Genomic DNA, 13,681 nt, shown 5'->3' with positions numbered 1-13,681 from the left:
TGGTTATCTTGAGTTTATTATTAAAAAAACACATATATTGTTACCTTTTAGAAATGAAAAAAAAAAAACTTAATTAATGTTATTTTGTATCTATAATAATTTAACTCATTTATAAGGAATTACAAGAAAAGACTGATAAATATCCATAGATAGGATCTAAATGATAATAAAAATATAATGTAAGGTATTTTTAATAAGTTTCTCATATTTTTATAATATCTTTGGAGGCTTCTATATATATATATAAATGATTTTGACGTGCCACTTAAAATCAAGGAGCTGATGATGGCTGTAGGTTATCTCGTGTTGTCGTGTGCTTTGCTGGTGGTTTCCATTTACACTCATCACTAGTGATCAAAAATAAAACATCTATAGTGATGGGAAGAACAACTTTGAGATCCATTTAAGGAATGAAATTTACAATATAAACATCAAGATAATCCAATGATATTTTCTTTCTTCTTTTTGGTGCTTTTATTTATTTTATTTTTTATTCTGGAAGAGAAGTAGGAGAACGTGCCAAACCTACGGAGACACGCGCCGAGCTCATGGCGAGCGTGTAGATGGGCAAAGACAAAGCACAAGGAATCTCTGTTTGTATTGTACTGAGGGGAAAATAAATGGGTGATGAGGAGAGGTGTTGAAAGATACTCCTGAAGGAGAATATATGGAATAAGATGGATTGGAATGTGAACGAGATGCTTCTGGCATGAATCTTTTACAAAGAGGAGTTGAGGACAAAGCACGGTCACGTTGGCACAACTCTGTTTCACAACTAATATGAAGTCCCAAATTGTAAAAATACTAGAGTTTGAGAGACGGTTCATGTATGTTGTGTTGTACTAAAATTGCCTTGAAGGGAACTAAGAATGATCTCATCTCCTAGTTTGGGAGATGAAAGAGGTTTGATGCTTAGTTTCAATGTTTTGCTGGGATTATAACGAACTTTCCTCTGCTATATGTTCTAAGCATTAATCTAAAATTTGTCAAAAACTAGAGAAAAACTTGGGTCAGATTTTGCCAAATCATTGCTCAGATAACAAGCGTCCATTCTGACGATAACCAGGAAACGAAAAGACAATCATAGCATCAGGCTTCTCGAGGAACAGCATGTAAACAAAACAAGATTTTCAATGGGCAAGACATAATCAGTACAGAAAACCTGTCAAATAAATCGAGAACATTTAAGCTAGAGTGAACAATAAAAAACAAAAACGCATTGAATAACATCTTTGGCTCCTTTACATAGATAGAGAGAAAAACTGTACTGGATGCAGTTTCATATAACTTCCTCTTGATCCCAATCTCCTTGGATACAAAGAGGCCTTAGACCTCTGAAACTAAAGCTACTAAATACACTTTCAGCATCTTGCGTTCATTAAGAATGCAGCCCCATAAAGGTTTCATTTGATGAAATCATACTTAAAGCATAAATGATGTTCACAGCAAGTAGTTGCTTCACGTCAGAGATTCCGGACCCGATCGGTCAGCACAAGTTTCAACCATCACCACATTGTCACCTGGTTTATTTGCCACCTGTTGGAACTCATATCTCTTGCATCAATCTTGCAAGGTAAAACAGCAAAGTAGATGAAGAAAAAGAAAGGAATGGTTACAATTATACAATAAAGATCTCTATGCTAGGAGGAACTGTTCCAGCTTCACTCCAGAACCTTGTACTTTTTGCATTCTCTTTTAGAAGACAATACAAATGCCAGGTTTCCTATGCCATCACCGATGAAGCAGAGAAAGATCACCAAAGCCTTGAAGTAGCATGGGATGGTCCGACAGCCTTCACAGATCAATGCAACTAAGCAATGGACCAGAACTGTAGAATTTTGTGAAGCTCAACAGATTACAAGGTGGCAGCACCCCAAAAAGAAAACAGGAAAGACAACTTTGTGTTGCCATCCACCAACCAAGAAATTACACATCCAGAATACATGTATAAGTTAAAAACAACAGTATCTGGGGGAAGAAGGTTCTAAACCGAAGAACATGGAAGCTGCTGCATAACAGTAATGCTCCAACATGGCCATCTGCTTTGTCAACAGCTTCCACATCATGAGAAGAGCAAGATGGACAAGTGACATTTACCGTCGCGGATGAGTTCAAAGTTGTGTTTCAATTGAATCAACTCCCAGTCCACCTCCTCTTGCGAGCTGGACGCTCTGGCTTTACCTCCACATCAACAGCATTTTCATTTTGGGGTAGTTGCGATTCATTGTCCACTCTTCTGTTCACTGACGACTCCTTTTCACCTGGCATAGGAAGTTTGAAGCGCTCACTGCGTCGCTTAAGCTTAGCCACTGTGTCTAGATGGGGATCTTGTACCTCTAACTTGTCTACAATTTGTCTTGTATCGCCAACCTTAAGATCTGAATTGCCAACAGCATCACTAGATCCTGGTTTAGCTACTTCATCACCATGCACAGCAGTGACATTAGAGGCTTCAATCTCCTTAGGCCTCACGGAAGTAGAGAATTTCTCTTTGTTATCAATAATACTGTAATCTCTCTCCTTGTTGCTGGTCCAACGCTCTAATTTAGATCGTCCCCTTCTTGAATCCTCTTGATTATCATTGTCAGAGGCAGCATCTGCCTCCCTTTGTTTCACAAATGAATGATTTAATTGAGAAGCCTCAGGTTGTTCCGGAATTTGGTTATTGCTTTTCTTGGATAATATTGTAGACGAGACGATTCTGTTTTGTTGCCCAGTTGTGCCTTTCTTCTCAACCTGATCAACGTAAGCCTTCATAAGGTCCCATCTCATCACACACACAGACAGAGACAGACAGACACACACACACACACAGCGACAGACAGACACACACACACAGACAGAGACAGACAGACACGCGCACGCATGCACGCGCACACACACACACAGGGAGTTAATATAAATATTTCATCACAAAATCTTCACTTCTTGTTGCTGCTTCAAGAGAAGTTCAGCATCAATATAGAAGATGAAGTTAACCGCTGGAATATAATAGCTAATGTGCATGTACTTCTAATGAGGGATAAAGTTCTAAGATAATGTCATCACATTATATGTACTACCTGCTAGTGATGGAATAAAAAAAATATTACAGGAGAATGTGGGGAAATGCACAAGTAGCTATTCAGATATTTCCACACATTCCGCAATTTTCATATGATTAACCACTTTTAAGTAAAGCTTATTTTTCAAGTTTGATCTTATGTGCTAGTTAATAAGAAGGGTGTCCTAGTCCACCAGGCTCCTGCATGGATGTCTGGGAAGTAGAGCAAAATAATTGATGAGTAGAACTAAATCCAAGTATCTTTCCATATTGGTGCAGTGACTGTAAGTGGCAGCTTCAGGTTGGAAGGATTTTTCTTTTCTCTTCTGTGGCATTGGGTAGCATCACTTATTTTTTCGTGCTCATATGTGGTAGTAAGCGGCAACTGCTGATGGGTGAGAAAAGAAATTGGGTGGTGCAGAGTTGGTCAGAAGGCAACCGATAGGTGGGCAACACGGAAATAATTTGAGCCTAGTAGCATCAAAAGCTTTTCTACTTTCCCTTTTCTTCTCTTCATAATACAAAAGGACATATAAGGATAACATGATACTAAGTATTCATGAAGTAAACCACAAGATCAAAGAATAAAATGTAAGATCTTAAACTTCAAAGAACAAATTCTGTTTCAGAAAGCAGACAAGAAGTAAACCAATGTTTGTAAGCATTAACAACTTTGCACAGAGATGACACCAAAACAAATGCTGAAAGGCATATTGTTAAAATAAAGATCATGCAAAAAAATTCATGTTTCACAAAGTTGCAATAAAAAGTAGCTCAAAACACAGCAGGATCTCCTAAGAATTTCAGAAGTCCTTTCCAGTACACTTCAAGATCATCTAAAAACCTAATTTTCCTAATATTGACCAGTTCAGAAAGAAACTTTAGCCTACATCAAGAGAAACTAAATTGCATCTTTTGTAGTGCCACCGGTTGCAAATATATTTAAGATTATCTTAGGTTTCAAAATATCCCGGTCTTAAAGGCACTTGTGAATAGTGAATACTATGTTCACATGCCTAATTTAATGCTACTCAGTGATCTCAAGTAAAAGAAATCCAAATGTAATCCATTTTTCCATCTAATCAGGGAGAAAATAAATCCTCATATTAGTATTTACTTGAGTTTGTATTAAGTCCATACTAATTGACAGGTACTTGGTTGTTTAATCTGCAGCCCTCCTGAGTGCTTAAAATGAAACTGTACTTATCTAGATTGAACAAATCTGGTTATTCTTTAAGCTCTTTGAGAACAATAACAAATAGAAGCTTCATTTTCAGAAAAATGGACAAATATTATTCTGAATGTATCTACAGCTTCCACAAGCAAGCACTTAGATATTTGCAGAAAAAGCCAAGTATTTCATGTTATTCCATAGTTTCGAACAGATTATTAATGTTATTCAATAAAAAAGCCGCTTTGGCATGAAGGATGACTTGGATGGTGCCACCCAGGCCCACGTAGGTTTCCTCTCAGCTTTCCATATTCAGTTTCGGTAGATCCGAATTACTACTAAAGGCCTACCTTCCCAACTAGAGTCTACAGTTTCTTAAAACCTTGGATATCAGCATTATTTCCCACCAAATTCAGAAGAAATTTATCCCACCAAACATTCTAAAGAAGCTCTCCTAAAAGAAATGACATAACACAAATCATCTAGTCATACCTTCTCATTTAGCTTATCATTGTGGTCTTCATGCCTCCGCTTGCTAGGCCCCTGAGGCTTTTTGCCATTATTTTCAGAGCCTTTTCTTTTTCTCATACTTTCCTTTTGTCTGTCACTGCGTGCCTGATGACTGTCGGTCATGCTTGAAGGACGATCATTATGAGTGCTCAACCTTTCATGCCTTAAGTTTCTTTCATCATTGTTTAAATGTTTGTCACGTGGATGCACATCTGTAGGTCCTTTAAGCTTCATAACATTTTCTTCACCAATTCGATTTCTATTTGCAAGTTCATTTTGCCTCCTGCGATCTTTGCCTTGATAATCCTTATCAAAACTCACAGACCTCAAGTCATCCTTATTCCTAGAACTCCCAACTAATGGCTCGTCCTCTACAACTCGGCCACTCCTAATTGTTCTTCGCTCTTCTCTCTCACGATGTGTCAAGATATTTTCATAAGATTGTTTGGGCCTCTGTCTATGTTCTCTCTCCTTGGAATGCCAACTATCATCCTTCTGCTTGGCAGGATAATAATCCTCAGCCTTATCCCTCATTCTACCATTAGCTTCTCTTCTCCTTTCATCTATGGCATCAACTCTTTCCCTCTTCCTTCGACTGGAATGATCCCTACCCCTGTAACCATGCAATATATCTTCTTTGTCAGATTTCCCTATCCTTGAGTTCTCCTCATTCTTCTTTATCTTGATGTGAGAATCATCTAAGCTTTCATGATGGCTCATTACAATTTCATCCTTTCCGCTCTGTCTTAATTGTCTCCAGTCTTCTTCATCAACCCGTTTTTTCAACTGAAGATTTTCATTTTTACCATTGCTATCAGTTGGCCTGACCTTATTCCTGCGCCTCGCACCTGCTTCTGCACTATACTCCTGTCTTGTATCTTCATCACCAACTCTTTTACTATGAACATTATCTTCTCTCCTCTGTGAAATTTTTGTCTCCTTGGACCTCTCAAGGCTTTGACCATGGACAGCATGTGTAGTAGTCTTCCAGTCTCTATGTGCACCAGGCTGAAATATATCCTCTCTTTCCTTTGAAGCCATCCGGCTTCTGTCCATCTCTACTCTAGTATCCCGATTATAATCATTCTTTCTGTGGTCGTTACATTCCCTCTCTGCATGATGCCTTCTCAAATCAGATGCTCGCCTAGACCCTCCATCTCGTTTGATTTCACCACGTTCAGGACGATGCTGAGAATCCTTACTGCTCCAAGATTTTGCTTTGCTGCTATCACTATGTGGAGTCCTTACTTCATCCTCAACACCATTATCAAAGAATGCAGGTTGTTCAACTTGGGAGCATAGCTTTTGCCTTTTGCCAGAATGAACCAAGTTATCGTCACTGGGGCTCTCAATGGACATGCGAAATTCTGACGTTATATCCTCTCCTTCTACTTCAATACTCTCATCCAGTGCAAGTTTGTCGTCATGTTTGTTATATCTATCCTCAATACTCAACTCCTTTGCTGCACCAGCTTTAAGTGATATTCCAGATGTCTCATTAATTTCAATGCCTTCAACCACTTCTTTTTTCTCATCATCATGTCTGCTTGACTTGGCAGATTTTCTAGGGATTATGTCATTCAAGTTTCTACCGTTTGTGCTAGAGTGTCTTCCATGTGAGGTTCCTTCAGACAACCTGGGAATTTCAGTAAGAAACTTCATGTCATAACAAATTCTTATGTTTCACAAATCTACTGATTCTGAGCAGATACACAAATATAAAAAGAAACTGTAAGGAAATTCAGAAATGTGGATACTGGCCTAGTCCTTTTCCACTTTAAAGAGGGGGATTACACTTCCACCAAATAATATCATAAATCACCAAATAAATTACTACTAGTGGTAAGAAGTATTGAATAACCATTTCTAAATTGTAAATTCATAACCAGAAGAAACTATGTATCTTAGTAGTTGTCAATTGTCATTGTTGTGCATGCCTTCCCCAAAATTTACAAGCATATAAATAGAAGAGCAGAAAGAAGAAAAAAAATCAAACTAAAGGATGCACAGATAAGAGCCTGACACAAGCAATTACAAAGTCATCTATACATAATTACATATCTTCAGAAGTATTCTAGTCAACAATGATATGGAGCTGCAACCCAGAAAAAAAAGTCATTCATGATATTCTGTCTGAATTTTGACAAACCATTATCAGATTCTCTGATATTTGTATGTCGCAAATTAAACCACAATTCTGCAAGATATAACATACCTCTCTTCATGCCGTGGACCAAAAGCTCCACCATGTACAGGACTCCTCATTTTAGAACTGGGAGTGTACTGAGAATGTGCTTCTGTTGAGAGATGCAAGATATCACCTCCTTCGGATGGAAAGGGTGCTCTTCTCGTAACTTCCCTACTTCTATCAGCAGAAGTATGAGGGATGTGATTGGCATAATCTGATGCAGCATGCCTTTCTTCTTCAACTTCATGGCCACCTTTAATATGCTCACCCTGGAAATCCTTTTCAGTTTGCTCAAAAGCACCATTATACACAGTTGAATCATCTAGGGAGTCCTGCAACACAATCTGTTCACCAGGATTTTTAATATGTAACCATGAATGATTATTTTTTCATAAATACTGCAAATGACTACCGGTATATTTTACATGACATATAGATCAGTCGAAGTACCACTGGAACTAAGGCAGACAAAAAATACCTCTATGACTGCATCTGAATCACGCATACGAGGTGGCCTCGTGTCAATGGAGGGAAGACGCTCACCATAACCACCTTCAACCTGTATTGCTCTCCCAGTTGGCTGGGAAGTCAAAATTCATGAATATGTATATAAGAACTAAATGGTACAAAAGACAGGAATGAAGATTTATATCTTATTCATAAGCAACATACAAGGACCAAAAGGCATGGTAATAAAATCAGAAAAGATAATATCCTACTAATGGTGGTCGCACGCTTGCAGGTCCTCTTCCTTGGCCACTAAAATCGACTAGCCCATTATCGGTTTGCTTATGATGTCCATTGTCAGTAGAAACATTAGGATGACCCGCAGCAGCAGCAAGTTCAGGGGGTAAATCTGGATCATACTCCTGAATCCAAGCCAACGAAATAATCCAAAATAAGATATTGATAGGATAAATTTGTTGGATGTTTTTAACAGAAAATATATACAGTATAACCTGATACGATCGCCCACTTTCGTATACACGGATTTTGCTTTGCATGGTAGCCTCCAATCGCAGTTGGTCCTGATAATAAGAGGAACAAGAAATAATTCTTTATGGTTGTCTCATTCTATTTTATAATCTTGGAAACAAGGGAGAAAAGGACAGTCTCTTGCCAGCTGTTTGCAGTAATCTTTCCATTTGTCTTCATCCAGCCCAAAATTAAAGAAATCTGAAATATCAGCTCCAGGATATCTCCATGGTTTTTCCTCAAAACTATCAATCTCAATATCGAATACCGTTCTAGAGTGAACATGTCAGGAAAAAAAAAATCAGGATTAAAGTATAGATTTCCTCTCTTTTTTCTACTTTCGGATTTTCTACTCATTTCAGTCATAATACTCTACAAAAAAAAGTCATCTATAGAAAGGATGAGAAAGTTGGCATTTGTGAACAAAAAATGATACTATAATGCTTAAAAACTATTGGCAGCATCAATGTCTGAGAGGTTAAATAGTAATTATGACAATCCATTAAAAGCCAAGATTTACAAAGACATCTCATGTCAAAGAACTATTGTCCTTAAATCTAATATTAAAATTAGAAGGTAAAAACTATGAATTCAATCATGAACTTCTAGATCAGCCACCAATATCAGGACAAGGTTAAAAATTGATCCAAGGTAGTTCAAACTTCAAACTGAAAATAGGCCTTCTTGTGGTTAGAGAACTAGGGCAACAGTAAATCAATGAAAATTGTTACGCAGTAAAAGAGAAGACAACGGCAGAGAATATAGGATTGTATGAGGATAGAAGACAGCAACGGCGAAGAAACAAGGGCTAGGAGAAAGAGAGCTGCAATGATTCAGACAAATCTTTTGGATCTTCAGGGCTGTTGCAGAGGCCAATTTATAAGCCTCAAACTGAAACAAATAGGAAGATTATAGGAGGCTCCATTAGGGGAAAAAAGAATGATAAGTTAGAAAACAGCTAAAGGCTAGACATAATTGGAAATTCAATTGAATTATAATTCTCTTTAATTCAGAATTCTCTGCATAGAGGCCACTGCCATAATCAGAACCATATCACTGTCAGCTATTCTTTTTCCTTACACAACATCACCAAGGCATATTCCTAAACCTCATGGCTGTTCAAATAGTACAGATTTATTGACATGGACAACCTCCCTACCCAGCTTAAGTAATGACAGAAATTAAAACCAAAATCTGCATTCATGCCTAAACTATCCATGTAGACCGATTTGCCTATGAAATGTTTCCGTATAAGTTGAATCAATGGAGGCCTATCATAATGATTCAGAAATGTCAAAGATACATGTCATTGGTATGAGCACCAGAACTACAACAAGATACTCTATAATTTTCAATGAATTTTAATGCTAGTATTTTGTGTTCAAAGATGATAAGGCCAATTGAGCCAACAAGTAAACAGTCAAATATTTGATGTTGCTGTATCTTGACAATCTCAAACATGATCACCATATGAGATAGGAGGGGAGAGAGAGAGAGAACAACGCCAATGATCTTCTCAGTGAACAGACACAATTATAGTTTTTAAACATAGAACTGAATGATCTGCCAATGATGATCCTCTTGCAGGTAGTATAGATCAGATCACCTTTTTATTCACGTTATGCACATATTAAGAGAAAGCTAAAGATATAACAAACATAATTTGCTGATAATGAACATAAAGGAGATTTTGGTCATATTAATAAACCATTTGACCTAAATCAAGACAAAGATTCCAAAAATCAAGATCACAATCACAGGCATGTAGGCTGACAAACTTACTTGTGTGGAGGAAGGGTAAAATCTAATCCACTGCCAAATGCACGACCCGATGAACTACCCCAAGTAGACACACCATAGCCTGAATGAAAACCTTTCTGCGCATTTGTGATGCCTCTACCTCCAGCAGGTCTCCAATCACCTCTTCCTCGACCAGCAACAGGCCCCGAAGGTAGAGGAGGACGGGCTTGACCTGAAAAACCTACAGCACCACCAACAGATCCTCCAGATGCAGATGGCACACCAGGTCGTATATACTGCACAAGAGAATAAATAAATAAAATAACCAGTATAAAAGTAGATGCATAAACATTAAAGTAATCTATTTTAGTAACCAATAACTGTTGAAATTTGAAATTATAAACAGATTGGAACTTGAAGGGTGTTAGGAATGCTCTAAAACACTCTGGATAAGCAATACAAGTCCTTTCCAAGCCTGTATTATCATATGTTTCTTGGCATCAATATGCAGCAACAGATGATTAGTTGCAGAATTCAAAATTAGAATTGACAATAGTCCCAAAAAACATATTATACTTGGGAATGATGGTGTAATTTGCAGACTGATATCAATGAATTAACTAGCTGCAGGCATGTGAAAATATAGATGATTTAGAAATCAGAATAATATTTTCTAGAACATAAAACTGGACATTAAGGATAAAAAACAACACCCAAACCATTCAATATAGGCTTCTTTTGTCACCATAAACTTCCTATCCCTTTGACAAGTCAGAACAACAAATGATAACTCTGAAGATTCTTAGGTTACGAGTTAGTCTAATATTTTCTGATCCAACAACAAACCAAGCCTTTAGCCCAACTACTAGGGATCGAGTATAAGGTAGAGCCGTAAAACCAATGCTCAGGCATGATACACATGTAAGCAGATGTCTAAAACTGAGTAAGATTATGTGCTGTCCGATTTGATTATTGTGTTGGCTTTATTTAGGCACATACAGCTTAGTAAACTTTTGCTGCCATTAGTTTTTTTGTTTTGGAAAGTTTTGAAGTCCTTCAATGGAACACTTTGTCGGATTAATTAACTTCGTACAAAGCTTTAGAATGGAAGTTAATATTTTGTTTGTGTTGCATTAAAAAATAACATGATGCCTTGTTTGTTTTGGATTCAGTTGTAGGTTGTTTTAGAAAGTGCGTGAATGTATTAGGATTTGTTCTTCTACCATAGTGGTTGCATACTTATATATGATTAAGTGGTCAAAAATAGGAAAGAAATTCCATGATTTGCTGAAAAGTTTTAAGCAGCACATCTCTCCACCATAGGATATACACTCAATGAGCAAGTCATTCCATATTATTCGTTCACGACAAGCACTAAACATGAATATCAGTAGACCAATTGGCTATTGCAGAATGTTTTTTTTAAAGGTTTAAAAGTAACTTAAGCCCTTGCATCTTTAATGAGGCAAAATGCCTTCAAAGGTTCAATGGTAAGTAAACAAAATAGAAGACAACACCCTTACCGTCCCCTCACACCGATGACTACTTTTTCTGCTTCTCTACTGTTGGCACAGTAATAGCTTCTATGTTTTTCTCGACATTTATACAAGTTATGAGCACCAAATAATGATATTTGCAACCAGATACAATTCAATTTTCGACAAAGGGTTTTATAATTTTTATTAAAACTCTTCCTCTCTAAGCACATCAGTTCTTTTGAGGACCTTCATCTCAAATTCACCACATGGCATTATCACCCAAAGATAGAAAATATGTTGTATCAGTCTCCCAAAATTCATAGCAACCAACCACTCGACTAACGCACATAAGGATGGTTTCCAATATTTCAGAAAAAGAAACATATTAAAGCAAGCATGATAGCCTTTATAAAAAAGGTAAAATTTACATTATACATCAAAAATCAAACAAAACAATTCAACTGTACACCATGCCTAAAATTACATTTCAAAGAATAACACCCGCAAGATCCCAACATACACCTGCCAAAGAACTGACCTTGAACATGGAGTGGTGCTGCGGATGGAACCCGTGATTGCTATACCCAATCCTCGTGGCAGGAGCAGCCCCGACCGCACCGCTCCCTTTCGCGGCTTCCCCCAAATCCTTCCTCTCCCCTTCCCCACCACCCTGCACAGCCTCGTCGGTCCAGTCCTGCTCCTCCATAGCTGGTAAATGGTGATGCTGGCCTTCGTCGGTGACAATTACCAAATCGTCCTCACCGTCTTCATCATCGCCATCCTCAATCCCATCCCTCCCACCCCCGAGCTGCCCATCGTTGGTCTCGTTCAGCACAATCTGGAGATCGTCCTCGCTGTCGCTATCCCAATCGTCGCTCGCCAAGGGTTTCGATTGAAGAGTCGGCCCCGGAGCGACTGGAACAGCTGAGATACCGGGGATGACCGGGACATCGTCCTCTTCGTCCGGAATTTGAGAGACCCTAGCCGCTACCTCCTCCTCCTCCTCCTTAAAAACACTAGGGCGGATACTACCGGGTACATCGTGTTCCTTTGCCTCAGCTTCAATGTCGTCCTCGTCCGCAGCCCAATTAAGGGGCGGATCGAGAGTGGGCGGCGCGGGGCCGAGGAGCCAGTCGTCCTCGGCTTCGTCGGCATCGTCGGCGTCTGCAGCCGCAGAGGCGGGAGTTAGGGTTTCTAGGGGAGGGTGTGGCGGTTGGCCGATTGGGATCGGGGAGGCAGAGGTTGACGGGGGAGGAGGCGGCGCGGAGGGCAAAGCAGCGGAAGAGGAGGAAGGCAACGGGCGGAGAACGTCAGCGTAGAGATCGCCGAACTCGTCGTCGTCTTCCATCGGAAGAGGCGATGATGGGGTAGGGGCAGTGTCGAGGCGGCGTCCTGGTGCAGAGAGAAGAGCTTTCCTGTGCTAAAAACAAATTGGGGTAAATTTATCGCTTTTTGGGGGGGATTTTTGCATATAAACCCCGACAATATCTATTATATCTTGTATGGGTAAATTACAAATTGCCTACCTTACTTACGCTTAAAATTTAAACCTTCGTTCGTATAACTTTGCTCTCTTAATTATTTTAACTAATATCAGATTATTATTATTTTTTAATCTAAAATAACAGAGAACATATTAAGAAAATTAAAAATTAATGAAATATAATTTTTCCATCACTATAAATGTTAAATGTGAATTATCATCTCCTTCAATCAAATTTCATGAACTTATTATTGGCTACTTTTACGTTGAGATCTCATTATGCATACAATGCGGTAAGTATGAAAAGTTATAAATAAAAATCTTCTGATAAAAAACCCTCTATCATATAATAAATAGTATTTAGAACTATCACTCTGAGGAAATTCGGCATCACCAAAAATCGTTGGTGGTACGTGCTAGAAGACGAAGAGACTATAGGTGGACAGGCTCAACTGAAAATAGTACAAAGATCAATTTTGATTGATCCTTCTAATAACACTCTAAGGGTGTGGAGTTTGTTGTTAGGACCAGCAAAGGGGAGATTTTTTTTGCTAGTGCTATTAATATTTTGACAACAAGTCCTCTTCTAATGAAAGCGAAGGCTACTAAAAGGGTGCTCGTTGCTGCTAATAAGAATGGCTTAAATAATATTATGCTTGAAATGATTCTAAAATTTTGATCAGAATCTTATGCCAATAAACTTCTAAACTTTACAGATTAAATATATTATATTTGATATTTTTACTCTTGTATTTTTTAATTCTTGTGCCCATTTCAACTATTTTATAAAAGCTAATCACGCGGCGGCTGATGATGCTTCTGGCATCTAGTTAGATACTTGAAGTTTTATGCTGCAAGATTTACTAAAGATAATACTCAACTTATCTTATTCTTCCAATTTATAATAACATATATTTAACCTTTTCTATTATCTGTAATCTAAAATTATAAGTCTCAAATCTTAATTAATCTAATATACCTCCGTCAATATATTATTATGGAAGAAATTTTTTTAATCATTTTAATAATAATGGTAAAAGATTCATATTCACTCAAATATTATTATTATTATTATTATAGTTGGTACTTTGTT

At 38.0% G+C, this 13,681-nt stretch overlaps 1 protein-coding gene across 1 annotated transcript; it reads right to left on the bottom strand.

Annotated features, from left to right (window-relative positions):
- Positions 1 to 1,114: 1,114 nt before the first annotated feature.
- On the bottom strand, positions 1,115 to 12,534 carry LOC140772993 (FIP1[V]-like protein). The gene is made up of 9 exons (XM_073115288.1): positions 11,644 to 12,534; positions 9,670 to 9,923; positions 8,033 to 8,159; positions 7,872 to 7,940; positions 7,632 to 7,781; positions 7,391 to 7,492; positions 6,940 to 7,256; positions 4,707 to 6,360; positions 1,115 to 2,736 (listed from the first exon to the last, which is right to left on the bottom strand). Exons 1-9 carry the CDS (start codon positions 12,451 to 12,453, stop codon positions 2,134 to 2,136), a joined length of 4,086 nt encoding a protein of 1,361 aa, XP_072971389.1. The 5' UTR covers positions 12,454 to 12,534; the 3' UTR covers positions 1,115 to 2,133.
- Positions 12,535 to 13,681: the final 1,147 nt, after the last annotated feature.

Source organism: Typha angustifolia, chromosome 13 (assembly GCF_048772165.1).
Source record: "Typha angustifolia cultivar Huaian chromosome 13, ASM4877216v1, whole genome shotgun sequence".
Taxonomy (NCBI): Eukaryota; Viridiplantae; Streptophyta; class Magnoliopsida; order Poales; family Typhaceae; genus Typha; species Typha angustifolia.
This window is presented reverse-complemented; position numbering and strand designations above follow the sequence as displayed.

Bases quoted from the DNA above. Each gene is read 5' to 3' on its own strand.
- LOC140772993 (XM_073115288.1), bottom strand. From the start codon at position 12,453: ATGGAAGACGACGACGAGTTCGGCGATCTCTACGCTGACGTTCTCCGC. The intron at 7,257-7,390 runs GTATTTTTTGTC...CCTGGTGAACAG, and splicing joins ATTCAGATGCAGTCATAGAG to ATTGTGTTGCAGGACTCCCT. The intron at 6,361-6,939 runs GTATGTTATATC...TGAAATTCCCAG, and splicing joins GGTCCACGGCATGAAGAGAG to GTTGTCTGAAGGAACCTCAC.